Source organism: Maniola jurtina, chromosome Z (assembly GCF_905333055.1).
Source record: "Maniola jurtina chromosome Z, ilManJurt1.1, whole genome shotgun sequence".
Classification (NCBI taxonomy): Eukaryota; Metazoa; Arthropoda; class Insecta; order Lepidoptera; family Nymphalidae; genus Maniola; species Maniola jurtina.
This window is the reverse complement of record NC_060058.1, coordinates 2941-20647: the sequence shown is the minus strand read 5'-3', so window position 1 is coordinate 20647 and position 17707 is coordinate 2941. Positions and strand designations below refer to the sequence as shown.

Below are 17707 nucleotides of genomic sequence, written 5' to 3'. Positions count from 1 at the left end.
TACTTACTGCGAGTGACAACATTTCAGATATGCATTTCTACTCAGTTCTGAGAAGCGACATTCTCAGACCATTAAAATATTTAGAACCAACTCAGCTGGAATTACTGCAAAATCCTTTCTTAGTAACGGTGTAAGTTATGAAGAGAACCTACGTGCGTTTCCCGATGGCATGTTGAATATGTCAGTCAACGCCACGCCAACTTCTTGAAAAGCATGTTACAGCTGATGTTCTATTTGACGAAGACCATTTGGCTATGTTTGAGTGAGTGCACTCGTACACATGTCACAAATGCAATAAGACTTATCGGTGCATTCACTGCTGCAAGCAAGTTTGAGCGGTCGTCGTGCAACAGAACATCTACAATGTGATCTATACCATGGAACTAACCTTGACCTTTAAACTCATTTCAGGAATCGAACAGGGTCGACTTGAAATGTGGGTGGACATGTTTCCAATGGACATGCCCCTGCCCGGCCCTCCGCTAGATATTTCAGCTCGCAAGCCCAAGTCGTACGAAATGAGAGTCATCGTGTGGAACACTGACGACGTAGTGCTGGAAGACGATGAGTTCTTCACTGGAGAGAAGATGTCGGATATTTACGTGAAAGGGCAAGTGTTTAATGATTAAGTTAGTTTTTTCTTAATTCGCTTAAAAGAAATCAACTTTGAACAAATCGCAGAAACCTTCTAGGAGAAACAAGTAATTTACCAAGCGCTTTAGACCTACTGCGGTTAGATTTTTCACATGTATCATGTGTGCATTGTCAGTTCGCGGTAACAAGGTCGTATGAGCCGCGTATAGTCTAACCGAGGGAAGCAAAGCCTATAGAGTATTTACCGTTGACCTAGAATCATGAAATTTGGTAGGTAGCAATGTCTTGTAGCACAAGTAAAGCAATCCTGGCAATCCTGGCAATTCCTGGCAGTGGAATTTGGAATCTGGAATTTTATTATTTCTAAATTTCTGGTCTGGTCTGGTAGGAGGCTTCGGTACCTACCGGTAAAGCCGTGCCGCCAAGCGACTTAGCGTTCCGGTACGATGCCGTGTAGAAACCAAAGGTTTCAAAGCAGTTTTCATTAAACCCGTACTGGGTTTAATGAAAACTGCTATACCCCTTGTAGGTTAGCCCGCTTCCATATTAGATTGCATCATCACTTACCAGGTGAGATCGTAGTCAAGGGCTAACCGGTATCTGATTTTAAAAAAAAGCTAATAAAGAGCCCTTTTTGTACGAGTCCGACTCGCATTCGACTAGTTGTTTTACATTTCGAAGGTGGGTGAAAGGCCCTGAAGACTGTCAAAGCACGGACATCCACTACCGCTCTCTGACCGGGGAGGGCAACTTCAACTGGCGCTTCGTATACCCGTTCGACTACCTGGAGGCCGAAGAGCGCATCGTGATCTCTCGCAAGGAGTCGGTGTTCTCGTGGGACGAGACGGAGTGTAAGATACCGGCGCGGCTCGAGCTGCAAGTTTGGGACGCGGACCATTTCTCCGCCGATGACTTCTTAGGTAAGTGGTAACAAAAGTTTGCAAAAAGAGCCCCGACTGCGATTTGCACTGCATCTTTTTCAGCCCGCACTTCAAAGCCCATAAAATCCGATTTATATGCACCTACCCAGTGATACTCGCGCCATCAATTTTCGCGCTATATTGCCCAAGGATGTGGTTATGTCGATCTCTGTTAACCAGTTCGGGAACAGATTGGACAAACATTTGGAAAACTCGAAGCACTTCTGTTTTTTTTTTTTTATTCACTATAGGCAAGCGCTTGACCACAATCACACCTGATGGAAAGTGATGATGTGGTCTAAGATGGGACGCGTTTACCTAGAAGGTGCCTATTCACTCTTGTTTTAAAGATACCCGGATTATAATTGGTAGGAAACACAGATCGCGGGAGAGTATTCCAAACCTTAGCCATGCGTATGAGGAATGAAGACGCAAAACGTTTCGTGCGTGTAGATGGAATGTCGACGACATAAGGATGGAAACTAGCCCGACGTCTTGCGGTTCGGTGGTAAAATGAAGGGGGGACAAGATCGAAAAGTTCCTGTGCACACTCTCCGAAATATATCCTATAAAACACCGATAAGCCGGCGACCTTACGGCGGTGATCGAGACTTTGAAGTTTCGCCATCAAAGGAGAGTCTTCGCCATAAGTCTCCTAGCTCGCTTCTTCTTCTGTTCTTAGATTTCTGATATAGACGCATCGGCGAAAAATGTTTCTATTATAAATAATAATTATAGTCAAGAGGAATCTAATGACGCATCATTTATCAAAATCAGATGTGCCGTTGAGAAGTTACAAGTAGACATAGGAACGGATATGCATACATGTCAAACATTTAACCGTCTTTTGGGCTTTGCCGCAGTCGGGTTAAAATCACGAAGAAAAATCCCACAAAGTTTGAAAATTATTACATTTAATCCCGGTTTGTTGTTTGTATTTCGTGCGTGCACGCAAACGACCTAAGCAAAGACGCTAAATAGCGTGCGAGCGAGAACACTCGCAAAGAATCGTTTGGTATATACACTAAATTTTTTAAATTAGGACTTGTTGATTGACTCATTATATTCTTTTAAGGGGCAGTAACTCTAGACCTTAATCGGTTCCCACGCGGGGCCAAATCTTCAAAACTGTGTACGCTGGACATGCTGCGCAGTGATGGTTCGGTCCCGATGGTGAACATTTTCAAGCAGAAGCGTGTGAAGGGCTGGTGGCCTTTCTATATCAAGCGGGACACTGAAGAGATGGAACTGACGGGCAAAGTGGAGGCGGAGATCCATTTGCTGACCATAGAGGAGGCCGAGAAAGTGCCAGCTGGGCTGGGACGGAGCGAGCCGGATCCCTTGGATAAACCGAAGTAAGGACAAAATATATAACAATTTATCAGTAGTTTTCATGATAGTGTTTTTTCAGTGATCAGTGTTTTTACCTAGTCTTCAAGGTTTCGAAGAAATTTTTAAATTATTATCATCATCATCATCATCAACCTGTGGATGAACGTCCACTTTTGCTTATAACGCAAGTTACTCCGAAAAATTAGAGATGCGTCGAATTTCCGATCTCCCAAGTAGGAGGTGAACGTCTTAACCACAAGGCTATCACGGCTTAGTCGTGTATTTTATCAACAAATAATAATGAACCTTGTTTTGCAGTCGGCCGGACGCTTCATTCATGTGGTTCCTGAACCCCCTGAAGTCGATCCGCTACATCGTGTGGCACAACTACAAGTGGGCCATCGTGAAGTACTCCGTCGTCCTCATCGTGGCCATCTTCATCTTCCTGCTGGTGTACAACATTCCCGGATACACCATCAAGAGATTCCTCGGAGCTTAACACTTAGTACTGACGATCGCTTACTCGTACGATTAGTTTTATAATTAAACATACCTAATTACCACCAATAGTAAAAATGCAATAAAAAAAAGAAAACTATGGGCAGACGAAAAATTTTCACGGACACAAAAATTTCAGGGATAGACACATAATTATTATTATCACATAATATGACGACGCACCTCGAACAGACGAAACAAAAGCACAGATCGACTAACCAATATTTTCACGGATATAAATGAAAAAATATTAAGGATGGATTTAATATTTTAACATTAATATAACTAATTACCACGTATAGTAAAAATGTAATTAAAAAAAGAAAACCTCACATGACAGATGAAAAATTCTCACGGATACAAAAATTTCACGGATAGACACATAATTATTATTAAATATACGACGCGCCTCGAATAGACGAAACTAAAGCACAGATTGACTACCTAATTAATATTTTCACGGATATAAACGAAACAATATTAAGGATAGATTATTATATTTTGACGGGTAGACGGAAATTTATCACGGTTACACATATCACGGACTTACTTATGATAGATAGACAAATTGTAAATATTATAGTATATACGTCGCAGGCATATCGTAGAATTTCGCCCTTTACAAACGGTGTTTACAAACGAAAATAAAACGTAGCAGTAGATGTGATACCAATATGCCGAACACAAGTAGTAAGATTGTACTCTTGCAAGCCGAAAACGCCGGCCAGGTTAGACTTACTTGTATCTTCATTTTTTCCATACCGATATAAATCAAAACCGAGTTGAAATAAATACAAAAATAATCATACTTAGAATGTGACGTGTAACGAAAATGAAAATTAAAAATACTGTTATTAAAAATTATAAATATAATAAACTATTTTTTTAACGATATAATATAAAGAGCCCCTTTGTTTGTACACTTAACGATTGGGCACATTGTATACTTCCGGCGGTCTCCGCGACCGACTCCAAGGACATCCTGACCGAGTAATCTATCGAGCGTATCTTAAGTCTGAGCAAACTCTAAACTTTGCTCAGACTTCAGATACTGTTAAAACGAAACAGCGCTATATCGCTGGCATCTGTCTCGTTTTAACCGAAACTTAAGTCTGAGCAAAGTCAAAGTACACTCTCAGCCTAGAGCTATAAGTACGTATGCAGTTCGATCATGAGCATATGAAGTGAGTTGGGCGGGAAAGGCCCCCATGGATGGCCTTTCCCGCATCTCCTCTTTCCCACCTTACAAGATTTCTCTGTCATTCTCACTATTCGGTATGGCTCCGGTTTCGTTTGCAAGTAATAAAGTTAGGTTATTTATAAAGGGTATAATTCCACGCTTTGCCTGCGACAGATAGACAATTCATTTTAAAGAGTTAATTATTATTAACCATAGAATAATTACTGTAATGAGAAAATTTATTAAAAATAGGCAAATTATAATGAAAAAAAAATATAAGCTATTACTTTGACAACATTTCTTAATTATATTAGGTAAGCCTACAGGATTACTGATAAAATTGCCTATGACTAAATTATACAGGTCAAAAGGCTATATAAATGAACTTTAATTAAATATTATGAGTCAGATTTGAGAGGAAAACTTTCTAATTTCATAATTTATTATTATTTTCCCATAGATTATACACGATACCTAGCCTACATACCAACTTTCAGTCTTCTAGGACTTCAGGAAGTTTTTCAACAAGAGGTTTTTATGATTATCAGTGAAGGTCGAAATCGCCGTATTTCATATATCAATAAATCTGAAACCATAAAAGCTAGATAATTGATACCTAACATGTTTAATTTTGTTGAGGATACCTTAAACTGAAAATTTCAGCTTTTAGCGTCATTTAAACCGAATTCAAATTCAAATTCAAAATATTTTTATTCAATTACAGTCTTATTCCTAAAAAATTGTATTTCGTATTTGCTTGTTATAAGCAAAGTTCTCAAAAACATTATTCATAAACGTTCAATAGTGCTAAAAGTGTTCAATAACGGCTCCATAACTTATAACAGGCTAAACCCTACTATAAACCCTTATTAAAGAACAACATGGCCGCCGTCTTGTCTTAACAGCTGATAATTTGTTTGATATGCAAGATTGAAGTGAGGTTATTTTGTTTTGGTTGATTCTAGTGCATTGCATTGTAATTATTATTCGTACGTTATTTATTCTGGATTCGAAAGGCTGTGGCAATTAACTAGAGTTGCAAGTTTTAACTGCCATAAGATGCTAAGGACGGACGTCGTGAAGTAGGTACCTAAAAGTTCCTACTTAATTTCGAAGTTTCTTTTCATGTAATCATTCCTTTACATAGGTATGTGATTTCTTCTAACGTAAGAATTATGGCGGTGATGCAGCTCAATACCTAACTACATAAACCGAGAAGGATTTGGATAAAAAAAGGGCTGGCTCATTTTTAGCGCAACGGATCAGCCTGGCTGTCAAGCGTGGAAATGCAGCCAGTATTCTTGGCACCATTCCACATGGGCATGATTTGAATAGTAATTAGATAAGGTTAGCTTTAAGTTTTATTGTAATATTTTCAATTAAAAAAAAAGGAATAATGAAAAAAAATAAAGGAATGAATATAAAGGAATAATTAAAAAAAAGGAATAAAGGAATAATTCGATGAATGTCCAGGTACTGTAATAATACATACTTTTACCTAATACATGTTTTTTTTAAATAGTATAATAAAATCTAACGTTAATTTCTAAATTCCTTCCTGTTTCCATTTTTAATTAAATAAATCGGAACAAAACTCCGAACGATAATACCTAACTATCCTCCAGAACTCAGACAATTGACCGAAATTCGAAAACAAATGTCACACCTGAGTCACTTTTCTGTGTAGAGCCCAGTTTTTTTGCAATTTTGTCTATGAATTTATCAGAACGACAACATAACAAAGCGAAACTAGCCTATAGCGAGACTTTAGTTGTGAGAGGTTTATTGAACCGTTATGAATAAAGAAAGTTATGAAACGTTTAATAGGCCTAATGAGTATTTTAGCTAATGAACGTTTTAAACCTATATTAAGAAATTTTTATGAATAAGACTGGGAACGACTTTTACAAGTTCTTTTGAATCGTCAAAAGCATCTACCACCGAAGCTATGACAGTTCTGAAATACGACGAAACGCTTCCAAAAAAGTTAGCTCGTGTCCCGTTGTTTAGTTTGGCTCGTCTCGGCGTCTTGGCGCGGGCACTGCCGTGCCCCCTGATACATATAGTTTGCCTTATTCCAATTCTGAATGACTTACAATGGACTTTGCCACGCAGATTTCGAACGACAAAAGAGCCATTTCGAGATAATGAGACGAAAAGTGTATTTTTAAATCAGTAACCTTTTAGGCGGGCTTATATTTTTGAAATGTTGTCATTTATTATTATTGTTAATGTTTAATGTTCTATTTTCATATTAACTGCTACGAATAACAATATAATATACGGAAATGTAATTCAAGCTCAAAAACCGGACAAGTACACACGCCACACGGATCTGAAGAATACTGGAATTACTTTCCTACGTGAGAAAATAAACATTTTGAAAACCCATACTCAACAAATCTGGAAACTGAGCAACATGAATGCAACATGAACCTTGAAAATTGAACTTTAGCTCCATGTCTTCGTTTTTGCCGGGCTACTTGTAAACATATTCGTTATTCTACTGAGCTCAGATATTGTGTGAAAAAGTAATAATTGTAGTAAAAACAAAAAACAAGCTCGGTACTTTACATTTCACATACTCCATGCATCCTTTTGAACGTGAAGGTGCCATCTCCACGGACGAGAGAGTCGCGGGACAGTCTCCCGAGACAACATCCGATGCAAACTATCACCGCGAGTATCGCCCTGTGGAGATTGTATCGCGCTGGTGTTGTACAATGCACGCCATTGCCATTGCCATTGCCTAATGACACATTTTAAATAATGTATACAATAATCCATACTAATTATAAATGCAAAAGTATGTCTATCTGCTAGCTTTTTACGGCCTAACAGTTTGACCGATTTTGATGAAATTTGGTACAGAGTTAGCTTTCATCCCGGGGAGGGACATATGCTACTTTACCCAGAAAGTAAAAGAGTCCCCACGGGATTTAAAAAACCTAAATCCACGCGGATGAAGTCGCGGGAATCGTCTACTAATAATAATAAACAATTTTTGCATGATGACAATATTGTATGTGGTTAATAATAATTGTAAGTATTGCTGCATGTCAGTATGTGACCCAACAAGCCACCATTGTAGCAGAGTTACATTTTCTGATATTGTTATTCGTCAATTTACCGTCAATATTTAATCAATATATGTTATTAATCAATTTAATCAATCATTTACCCGTATATAAGTACTTATTATTGTAAGGGGAAGTTTCACCAAACAGCAACATGTAAATAATGCATAAACCTTACCCAAAATTATTGATATGTAAACCTTAAAAATATTTTTCAACATATTTAATAACAAATGCTCCAACTTAGCCAACTTTCCCCCAATCAATTTTATTAAAATTTGACGCGTCACGCAGACCAGTGCAAATGCCCAAATTCGATAAACTGGCCCACCAGTATAATGTAAATAATATTACCTATGTCACGCATTACCGTGCCTATGTATACGAATTAAAAATTTAAAATAAATAAAATCGGGTCAAGTGCGAGTTCAGACTCGCTGAGGGTTCTGTAGTCTCTACATAATTATGTACGTCATATTTTGTGTGAAAACATTATTTCTTTTCCAAGCTAGAACGTCGCAATAACCCGTGACCTTCCCGTGACTTAAAACCCCAAAAAATGTTCGTTTGTTTTAGTCACAACGTACAAACTATTTTATAAATCCTTGTTTTTAGTATTTGTTGTTTTTAAATACAGTAATAAATGGTACATAATATACCGAAATTTCATATTCCTAACTAGTTTAGTTTTTGAGAGAGTCCCCGTCGCAAAAATGGTCTAAAACTGACAACTTTGATGCCTCCCAATTTCTTTATTTTTTTAAGATAAAAAATAAATAAAATATATTTCTACTTTACTCTGTGAGCTCTAAACAATGATAACCCACATGCTAGGATAAGAAAAAAATAATTTCCAGCTTCTTTTCATGTATGGGAGGCGGGAGCCCACACTGAAAAATAATTTATTTGGATTTATCATTCAATATTTGGGTTCGGGTCAACGTTGTTACACCAAATACCAAAATTTGGGGTTTGTTTACCCATTTCGTCTACGAGCTAGAGACCTGTGACATGGTCCGGACAGACGAACGGACGGAGAGACAAACAGACAGACAGCAGAGTGACATCAATGGGGCTCCGTTTTTACCCTTTGGGTACGGAACCCTAAAAATGATATTACTTGCACTTGTTTAGATCTTTTTTAGGACTTCGTCTGTGTTGGCGTTTGCTGGCGCGCGTGATTTGCCTTTTCGGAGTGTTTTGTTGTTAAAAGTGGCCGGGTTTTGAGTTTTGCTGGTGTTTAGTGATGGTGGTGGAACTGACTGGGAAGCGCTCTGAGGTGCCGTGCGTGTGTCGGCGAGCGCCGGCACAGACGAAGTCCATACTTATACATATATAGTTTTCCTAAATTGTAAATAACTACAAACTTGACATTGGCTAATTTTTCTAAAGCCAGACGAAAGAAAAAAAAATAGATCTTTTAATCTCTGACATTGTTCGATATTTTAGTTTAGAACTACATGTAACATGGGTAATTTTAAGGAGTTTCATAATAAAAAGTGGGTTTCTTATTTTGGCCGGTTGCATCCAGTGTCTGCACGTAGCACCGTCGATTAATGTATCATTCGATGTATTCAAATAAATTAACAAAGGAATTTTGTTTTATTTTTCAAACATCAAAATATTTTAGAACTACCTGATGCCCGCGTCTTCGTTCCCGTGGATATAGCTTTATAAAAATCCCGAGGGAACTCATTGATTTTCCGGGATAAAAAGTAGCCATGTGTTAATTCAAGGTTTAATCTGTCTCCATTCCAAATCTCAGCCAAATCCGTCAAGTAGTTTTTGCTTGAAAGAGTAACAAACATCCATACATCCATACATACAAACTTTCGCGTTTATAATATTAGTAGGATTTGACGGCGGTTTCTCCGTCAAATCACTCCACACAAACGTAATTGGGCTCTCATTTGAATATTAATGAATCCAACTCAATGAAACTATGTAGATCCATTACGCACGCTCAACTTGTCGCCCGGCGACTGAGTCGCCCGGCCACTAAGTCGCCGTAGCAGTAGAATCTGTAATTTACATTATGGAAATCGTGTGTATGCGCACGAAGTCGCGGCGACTACCTACCTACTTTTAAAACAAATGATTTAGTTCCAAAATATTAGGTTGGCAACTTATTATTAACCCGCCACATTATTTCGACCGACTTGTAGGCTGTTACGGGAACTTGTGGAATAACGTCATACAGTACATAAACAGAGCGTGAGTTGGCCGCCACAATCATGTAATGACTCAAAACATGGAAACTTCTCGTAGGGACCCACGACTGCTGTTACTTCAGGAATTTAGTTTAGGTCGGAAAGCGACCCAGGCGACTTTCAATATATGCGCTATATAAGTGTATATATGGTGGGGAATAAACGGGATTATTTATTGAGAGCTTTTGCCAACTAATTACAGCCGCTATTTACTGTGAACAACTAGATCATGTGGCAGCTGCATTACCAAAACATCAAAGTAAAGTTTACTTTTTACCCGACAACGCCCGACCCCGCACAGACAGAGTTACTCTGGAGTAACTCGTGAACAAATGATCTCACTGGGTTGGACTGTCCTTCCCCACCCACTGTACTCACTACTCACCGGACCTTTCGCCGTCTGATTACCACCTGTTTCGTTCTCTATCACATTACTTACAAAATAAAAAATTAATGGATGAAGAACATCTGAAAAGTGAACTCTCACAACATTGTTCAATCAAAAGCCCAAGGACTTCTACAAGGAAGGCATTCTATCTCTGCCAACGCGTTGGCGACAAGTTGTTCATAATGATGGTGCTTATATAATTGAAAAATAATTTTATTTAACAATACAAAAAAATAAAGAAGATTTGTAATCTGAGATGGCGGGTTTATATGTTGCCAACCTAATATGTCACGTACCTATGTCAAATACGTGTTTTTCTATTCCGTATCGAATGCGTGGCTAACTAATTACGAGTATCTAACACTTGGCAGTTGGCCAACATTAACATAGTAGCGTATTTTATCGACTTTATATGGCCAAATTAAATATCTCTGCCTGACAGGTAGCGTAGTAGAAATGTAAGACTTTTTAAATTGTACGACTTCGACTAGTTTTTAATTATTATCTATGGACATTTGACATTGACATTACATCAGTTTGAACTTTGACTTGAATTTAAACGGTTTTGCATAGATTAGTGTTTTGTAGTACCTAACTTTGAACTATGACTATAGAATGACTATAGAATTACAGTATTCTTGAGTGCTTTTATTGTGTACTTACCTAATTATTCCTTCAGCACTCAATTTGAACGAAATCATGAAGCATATTTTGTCTATTTAGATGCCTCCAAGAAGAAAAGTCTCTGTGCGCCAATTCGAACTCTTGGTCGAGTTTGCAGAGACCCATCGCAATATCGCGATGTCTCGATACGCTGGAGGGCCTCTAGGGAACCAGGCTGCACGACAGGCCTGGCAAACCCTTGCCCTCCAGCTAAATGCAGGGTTTGTGTTTTCTGAGATGTTTGTGTCATGTGGGGGAAAAATGTGTGCGAATGCCGAACACAGACAAGTATTAAAACACGCACTGCTTAGGGTTTACAATCGATAATTTATTAAATCACACACTGTCTGCTTTGTACAAGAATTATCCAAAAGTTCCAACTGAATTTTACCAAAACAAACACTGCTCCTCTCGCGCGTAGCCATCTTGAGAGTGCATAGCCATCTAGATTTCCTTGGCCATCTAGAGTGTGCATAGACATCTAGAGTAGGCGTAACCATCTAGAATTGCACTCACTCCCGTGTTACCCGCGTCACCGCTCGCCCCGTCCGATCGCCACCGACAGCAGCCGAGACACCTTCCATTCCATAGTAGCGACGCCGCGCGTCACACAAGGCCTAGATAATATGTACACAGAGATAGTGAGCGTTCTTTCTGATGCTGCGGTTGAGACGTACAGGCCACAGGGGCAGTAAGGGTAGGAAGGGTCCTATAGTTGGATGGAACAAGCACGTCAGGGCCGCCCACTGGGAGGCTCGGTCGAAATATCAATTATGGTTGTTATATAACAAACCAAGGTCAGAAAGGTTGTGGGATGAAATGTGTGAGAGCCGTAAAATATTTAGAAGTCGGTTAAGATGGTGTCAAAACCATCAAGACCAAATAAGAATGGATATAATTGCTTCTCTCAGATCTGCTAAAAAAAATTCAAAATTTTGGAATGCGACAAACAAATTAAATGTTCGACCGAGCTTACCAGTGAGCGTCGCCGGTTGTAGCACCCAGAAAGAAATAACCGATATGTTTAGAGATCACTTTAGGGTGTCATCGCCGTTGGGGCCGTCAACTCGAGTGTTCGATGCTCAGGTAAGTCTGGATAAGGAATTGCTACGTTTCTCCACTAAGCAAGTACTAGAGGCCATTTAGAGAATGACCAGAGGAAAATCACCTGGGTACGACAGCCTAAGCGTCGAACATTTGAAGTTCGCGGGTTTCCACCTACCCAGGGTGCTAGCAATGTTTTACTCGCTCTGCGTCAGTCATGCATACATCCCGGCGAACATGATGAAAACTGTAGTGGTACCTATCGCTAAAAATAAAACGGGCGACCTTTCTGATAAGTCCAACTATAGACCCATATAGCTTGCTACCATAATGGCTAAGGTGTTGGACAGTCTGTTTGACAGGAAGTTGAGCGAAACACTTGAAATCCATGATGCTCAGTTTGGTTTTCGTCCTGGACTATCAACTGAGACCGCGATATTTACTTTAAAACAGACTGCCCAATATTATACGAGCAGAAAAAAACCCGTGTACGCCTGCTTCCTCGATCTCTCAAAAGCCTTTGATTTAGTTTCTTACGATATATTATGGCAAAAGATGGAGGCTGCATGTGTGCAAGGGGAGTTGCTTAAAATCATGCAGTTTTGGTATGCAAACCAAACAAATAATGTTAGGTGGGGGAAGGAGCATTCATACAGGCTGGAGTGCGGGGTGAGGCAGAGGGGGTTGACGTCACCGAAGCTATTCAGCCTGTACGTGAACGAGCTCATAATGGAACTCAGCAGCAAGCCAGTAGGGTGTTGGATAGACGGCGTTTGTGTAAACAACTTTAGTTATGCCGATGATATGGTGTTGCTGGGTCCCACGGCTGGTTCGATCAGGGAGCTATGCCTCCTGCCAGGAGTATGCTGCCAAACATGGTTTAATATATAATGTGAACAAAAGCCAATACATGATCTTTAAGGCCCCTCGTAAGCAGGTGCAATACGAGCCAAGAATTTCCCTGAACGGGGCTGCACTCACACGAGTGCCGCAATACAAATACTTGGGCCACTACGTTACGGAGGACCTTAGGGATCATGTTGACATTGAAAGAGAGAGAAGGGCATTGGCAGTAAGATGCCATATGTTGGCCCGCAGGTTTGTCCGATGTAGTAAAGGTACAAAAATAACGCTGTTTAAAGCATATTGCCAAAATTTCTACTCGGGAGGCCTGTGGGTCAACTACTCAAAGAAAGCCATAGACACCCTAAGGGTGCAGTATAACAACGGGTTCAGGATGCTGTTGGGCTTGCCGCGGTTTTGTTCAGCGTCAGGTATGTTCGCAGAGGAGCGGACTGATGACTTCTTTGCCATAATGAGGAAGAAGTCATCATCGCTACTGTCGCGCTTTGTGCGACAGGTAGGAATTTAGTAAAACGCGAAGACGGTTTGATACTTATAATTATAGTCAAACAATCTTACAAATAGGTTGTGTCTTATTGTGGAACTAAATAAACTTAATAGATAGCTCAGTCGGGAGCGGCCGTAGGTAACGCGCTACAATCACAGGGTAGTTAAATGAGAATCGCATACGCATGAAGATACGTTGACTGTCCGAAGGTAAATAACTGGCCTTGGTCAGACGCCGAGGGCAGACACGGGCTCGCAGAAGGCTCGCAGACGCGTCGAACTTTCGACGATACGCGGGCGGCGCTGCGGTGCGGCGGCTCAGCGGTGCGGCTCAGTGCTTATGCGTAGGCTACTTGACAGCAGTGTGTAGCGTGGCTTGTGTAGACGATACGAAGTCGGTAGACACTTCGCTGGTGTTGTAGCAGTCAGGTTAATAGCAGAGCTTCAGTGTAACTGTTAGAGCTTCCTGGTAGAAGGAACCCTGGAATCGAGAGAGGCAATCTTAAATGATATGCTCAAACTCTCGTTCCATAACTTTAGGCGGGCCTTGGGTCGTCTGAGCCAAGTGCAGGTCGTATATAAAAGTGATGGAACGAGTTTACAGTTTCTGTTAGTAAATATCCTATCGCAAGGGTTAGGTTAAACGAGTACAAAACAATTAGCCTAAACTTATAATTTAATAATATCACAGTTACCAACCTTAATCCAGGGTTACACAGAATTCACTACACTTATTTATTACTTTCACTTCACTCCTGCGTAGTGATTGCAAGTAATAGAAATTAGGAATGTCCCTGAACTAGGAGGATTGCTTATTTATATTAAACTTAGCGGAAATAAGGTGTAGTCTCGAGTGTTCTGGATACAGGAAATGTTATTAGTTTGTCGGGAAAGTTTCCAGAATGAAAGACTATTGATCGACAGATGTCGCTAGCGTATATGATTAATTAAATAGTCTTGACCGATTATTTTAAAATGGAAAGCTATCTGTCGTTAGAGGTCGCTAATTTGTATGAGTAGTTTTATTTAAAGAATGTTCTAGAAAAACTGTCATTGTTTGATTAGTCTATGTAAACTATTCTCCGACAGATGGCACTGAATGTTAATCAGTGTTGACGTTGACGTCTGTCAATGTCAGAAATTCTTTGCCCTAGTAATGTATTATGCGACCGCTAGATGTCGTTCGTAATTGTTTATTACAATTCCGTGATTCGATTTTTACGAATCACTACACTACTGACAAGACTGCGCTCAGGTACCAACCGCATCCTGAACATGTTTGCAGATAAGTTGGACCTCACCAATACTTGAACACATGATTCAGGTGTTGGTGAGGCAACAATAATTGTAAATTGTTCTTTCCACTACAACATTATATTACTAACATTAGTTTTTAAGCATCAAAATTGTCTACTAACAAAGTGAGTCCTGGTTGCTCTTAATAAAGATTTATTATTAGTATTATTAAACAGATGGTCTTGGATCATAACTAACAAATTTCTAAAATTAAATCAAAATCGGTACATCCGTATGGCTATATTACCTCAGACGGACACACACGACTTAAAACCCATTTTATGTGCCGGGGGTTAATAAATGGTTGTCTACGTAAATACACTCTAAAACATCATTCTCCTTCTGATGCAGACAAGTTAAAATAAAAGACGAATTAGTAATACTGCGAAGTTTTCATAAAAATCAATAATTCAAAATAAATCATTTAGTTAGTAGAAAAAAGTCATACCTACAACAAAAAATACACAATAAAATAATACAGGTAAGATAGACGAATCCGGGTTATATATAAAGGAACGGTTATCATTCGCATGATTTAGGTACGTCGCCGTTTTCGACACTTGCAGCTACGTCGACGACGTCGCCGACGCCGGCAGCTGCGACGGCGGCGACGGCATGAGCGACGTCGCCGACGACGTCGCCGGCAGCGACTTCTGCGGCGGCGGCGTCTCCCGCCGCACATTCCTCTCGACAGCAAATCCTCCAGCTTGGACTCGCTCCTCTTCAGAAACCCCAGCGTGGAATCATCGATGAGAACGGATTCCACGATTCCCGCAAGCTCGTCCGGTAGCGGCAGGGTGCGGAGAGCCGCTTGCTTGTCTTTGAAATGCTTCGCGACGTCCGATACAGTAGCTACTTCTTTGCTTGTTGTTAGGTGCCTGCGGGTTTATTAAATTTATAACTAGGGTTGATGAGGAAAAGAATGCAGGACTGCAAAAGATACCGGGATAAGAGGATGCGGTTGAGGGAGAAAGATTTAAATGAGGATGAGTAAGGGGAAAAGAATGACAAAGAAGCTAATTGAAGAAAATCATGTTGCTCTCTTTCAGTCAGGGAAGAATTATTCTTCCCTTTAAAGATATTACATATTATACGTATTATACATAATATCGTTGAAGAAAAAGAAAATATCAAATTGGCAGTACCTACCTATCGATTTGATTATTTACTTAATTAACTTTAATTATTGTGCATGAGATTTTTTTGTTGTTTGAATACAGTAGGTATGTGGGTACCTACTACATAAAACCACATTCTTATTAATTTATTTTTATCTTCATTTCTTTCTATTAAAGTAGAAATAAAGTTGAATTTTGATGTCATTACTGCATCGATGCTGAATCGGTACCGCATCGTTACTGTATAGCGATAGTAGCGATATATAATCGTGGCGACGTGGATGAAGCCGCAGGCGGCCGGCGTTCACATTACTTACATCATTATTCATTAGTGTATCGCAATCTTTTTGCAGCTGTATCGCTCCAAAAAGTCGCCGAGAGTTCTAAAAGTCAAAAACCACAGCTAAAGGAAAACACTCCTCAGCAGCTCCTCAGTACATAAGGGGCAAAGATAACGGGGATACTTACGTTAGAAAAAGTCTACTGGTGCCATGACACGGCGTCTCAGTATTTTTAGCCATCCTTCTGTAAATTAATTTAGTTGTAACACAATAAGTAGTATTTTTTACTTTAATTTAAATGCCTCGTGGTCGGGCCAAAAATATTTCTACATCAAATGAAAAACAATTGAAATTAACCGTCACTCGATTTTGATCACAGATAAAAGAGCGAGATTCCAGGACCGCCAGACTTGCCTATTTTCTGAGAAACAAAAATATGTGTGTGATTAGTGAGTACTTTGAATGTACATTTAGGTACATTGTGGCGACGGGCAAATTATCATTATTACGTATCAACAGTTCCGGGTATGTACGTATATGGCATATAACGGCTGCAATTGCTTATATAGTATAGAATATTATTGTAAATTGAACAATTGAAAAGAGCAACCGCCGAGTTTCTTGCTGGTTCTTCTCGGTAGGAACGGCATTCCGAACCAGTGGTAAATTATTTTTGGCCAAGCCGTACTTTTTTAACCAAGATTTAGGGTTTGTAGAATCAGAGCTAGTAAGTAGAGGTATTTGTTATTTATTGTTATAAATGTGATATAGTCAAGAGCATTTAAAAGCTATATACTTTGGACTTGGGATAGCTCCCATGGCCAGCACAAATCTAAGCTCAGCTAGGGGCTTGGCTCTACTAGAGATCTCATAACTTTTTAACAGTGAAAACATTATGAACTTGTAAGTCTTGGCAACATTTTACATGAAATGTTTTTGGTGGGATTCAATACTACCAGAAACTGTCCGTCGTCGGTAGTAATTTCTACCTTTAAAGCTCACAAAAATAATTAATCACTCGTTACATTTTTTATATGTATTAAGACACTCGGGAAACATACCTACATAACAACATGAAATTCATGTGAGGTTATTTATGGATGGCCCCTTACTTGTGCTGTTTCATGATTGAAAGGAATGTCAATGAAAGAAATCGGTCTCGGTCACGGTCAATGGGAAGTACACTATAGGTTTAGTTTCCTCGTCTCGAAAGACAGCTGACAACGAAGTGATGCTCTAACGGTTCCATTTTTCCTTTTGAGGTAACGAACCCTAAAAATTAGCGCTCAAACTTTAAGAAAATTGAGTAATGTTTTTACGTATCTTTAGCAGCTGATATCTTATATTGGTCGTCGCATTGGCACAAGCTAGTAGATAATATGCAGTAGGTGACATTATCCCACACATTTTGTATCAGAGAAAATAAATAACTCTGGTGGTCCTGGAATCTTGGACTAGGTATAATAATGTTCTCAAATATTATATAAAAACTTAGAGTACGGCACATTATGGTATGAAAAAAGATATAAAAAGAAAATCTTGACTGTCAAGATTAGGTCAAGATCAAGATCCATGTCAAGATCTGTACCAAGATCCAAGATGTATTATTTAAATGGATCAATTTTATAATACTTACCTCTATGATTATTATTTATATTTATAACACTATTTAAATCATAGAGATACCATGGAAATACCCAAGACCCATAGACCCATAGACCTTGCATAGACCTCAGATTTATAATATATATTATTC

General features: G+C 39.3%; 2 protein-coding genes and 1 long non-coding RNA gene across 4 annotated transcripts in view; 1 reads left to right on the top strand and 2 right to left on the bottom strand.

The window, feature by feature from the left end:
* LOC123880142 (otoferlin-like) overlaps nt 1-4242 on the top strand; it is a 38354-nt gene extending 34112 nt beyond the window's left edge. Inside the window, exons 18-21 of the mRNA XM_045928090.1 lie at nt 412-610; nt 1276-1514; nt 2590-2869; nt 3165-4242. Coding sequence (XP_045784046.1) covers nt 412-610; nt 1276-1514; nt 2590-2869; nt 3165-3345 — 899 coding nt within the window. The 3' untranslated portion in view covers nt 3346-4242. The remainder of the gene's footprint in view (nt 1-411; nt 611-1275; nt 1515-2589; nt 2870-3164) is intronic.
* Nucleotides 2035-14528, bottom strand: LOC123880146. Its single transcript, XR_006799170.1, has 3 exons — nt 14516-14528; nt 13504-13508; nt 2035-2177 (listed from the first exon to the last, which is right to left on the bottom strand). It is a non-coding gene; the product is annotated as an uncharacterized LOC123880146 (long non-coding RNA).
* A 429-nt stretch (nt 14529-14957) lies between these two features.
* Nucleotides 14958-16306, bottom strand: LOC123880144 (protamine). Of its 2 annotated transcripts, XM_045928093.1 has the most exons (3): nt 16139-16306; nt 15988-16053; nt 14958-15430 (listed from the first exon to the last, which is right to left on the bottom strand). In XM_045928093.1, the coding sequence occupies exons 2-3, from the start codon at nt 15990-15992 to the stop codon at nt 15088-15090; spliced, it is 348 nt and encodes a 115-aa protein (XP_045784049.1). In that variant the 5' UTR covers nt 15993-16053; nt 16139-16306; the 3' UTR covers nt 14958-15087. The 2 variants fall into 2 exon arrangements, with proteins under 2 accessions (XP_045784049.1, XP_045784048.1); XM_045928092.1 differs by lacking the exon at nt 15988-16053 and having other exon boundaries at nt 14962-15430.
* Nucleotides 16307-17707: the final 1401 nt, after the last annotated feature.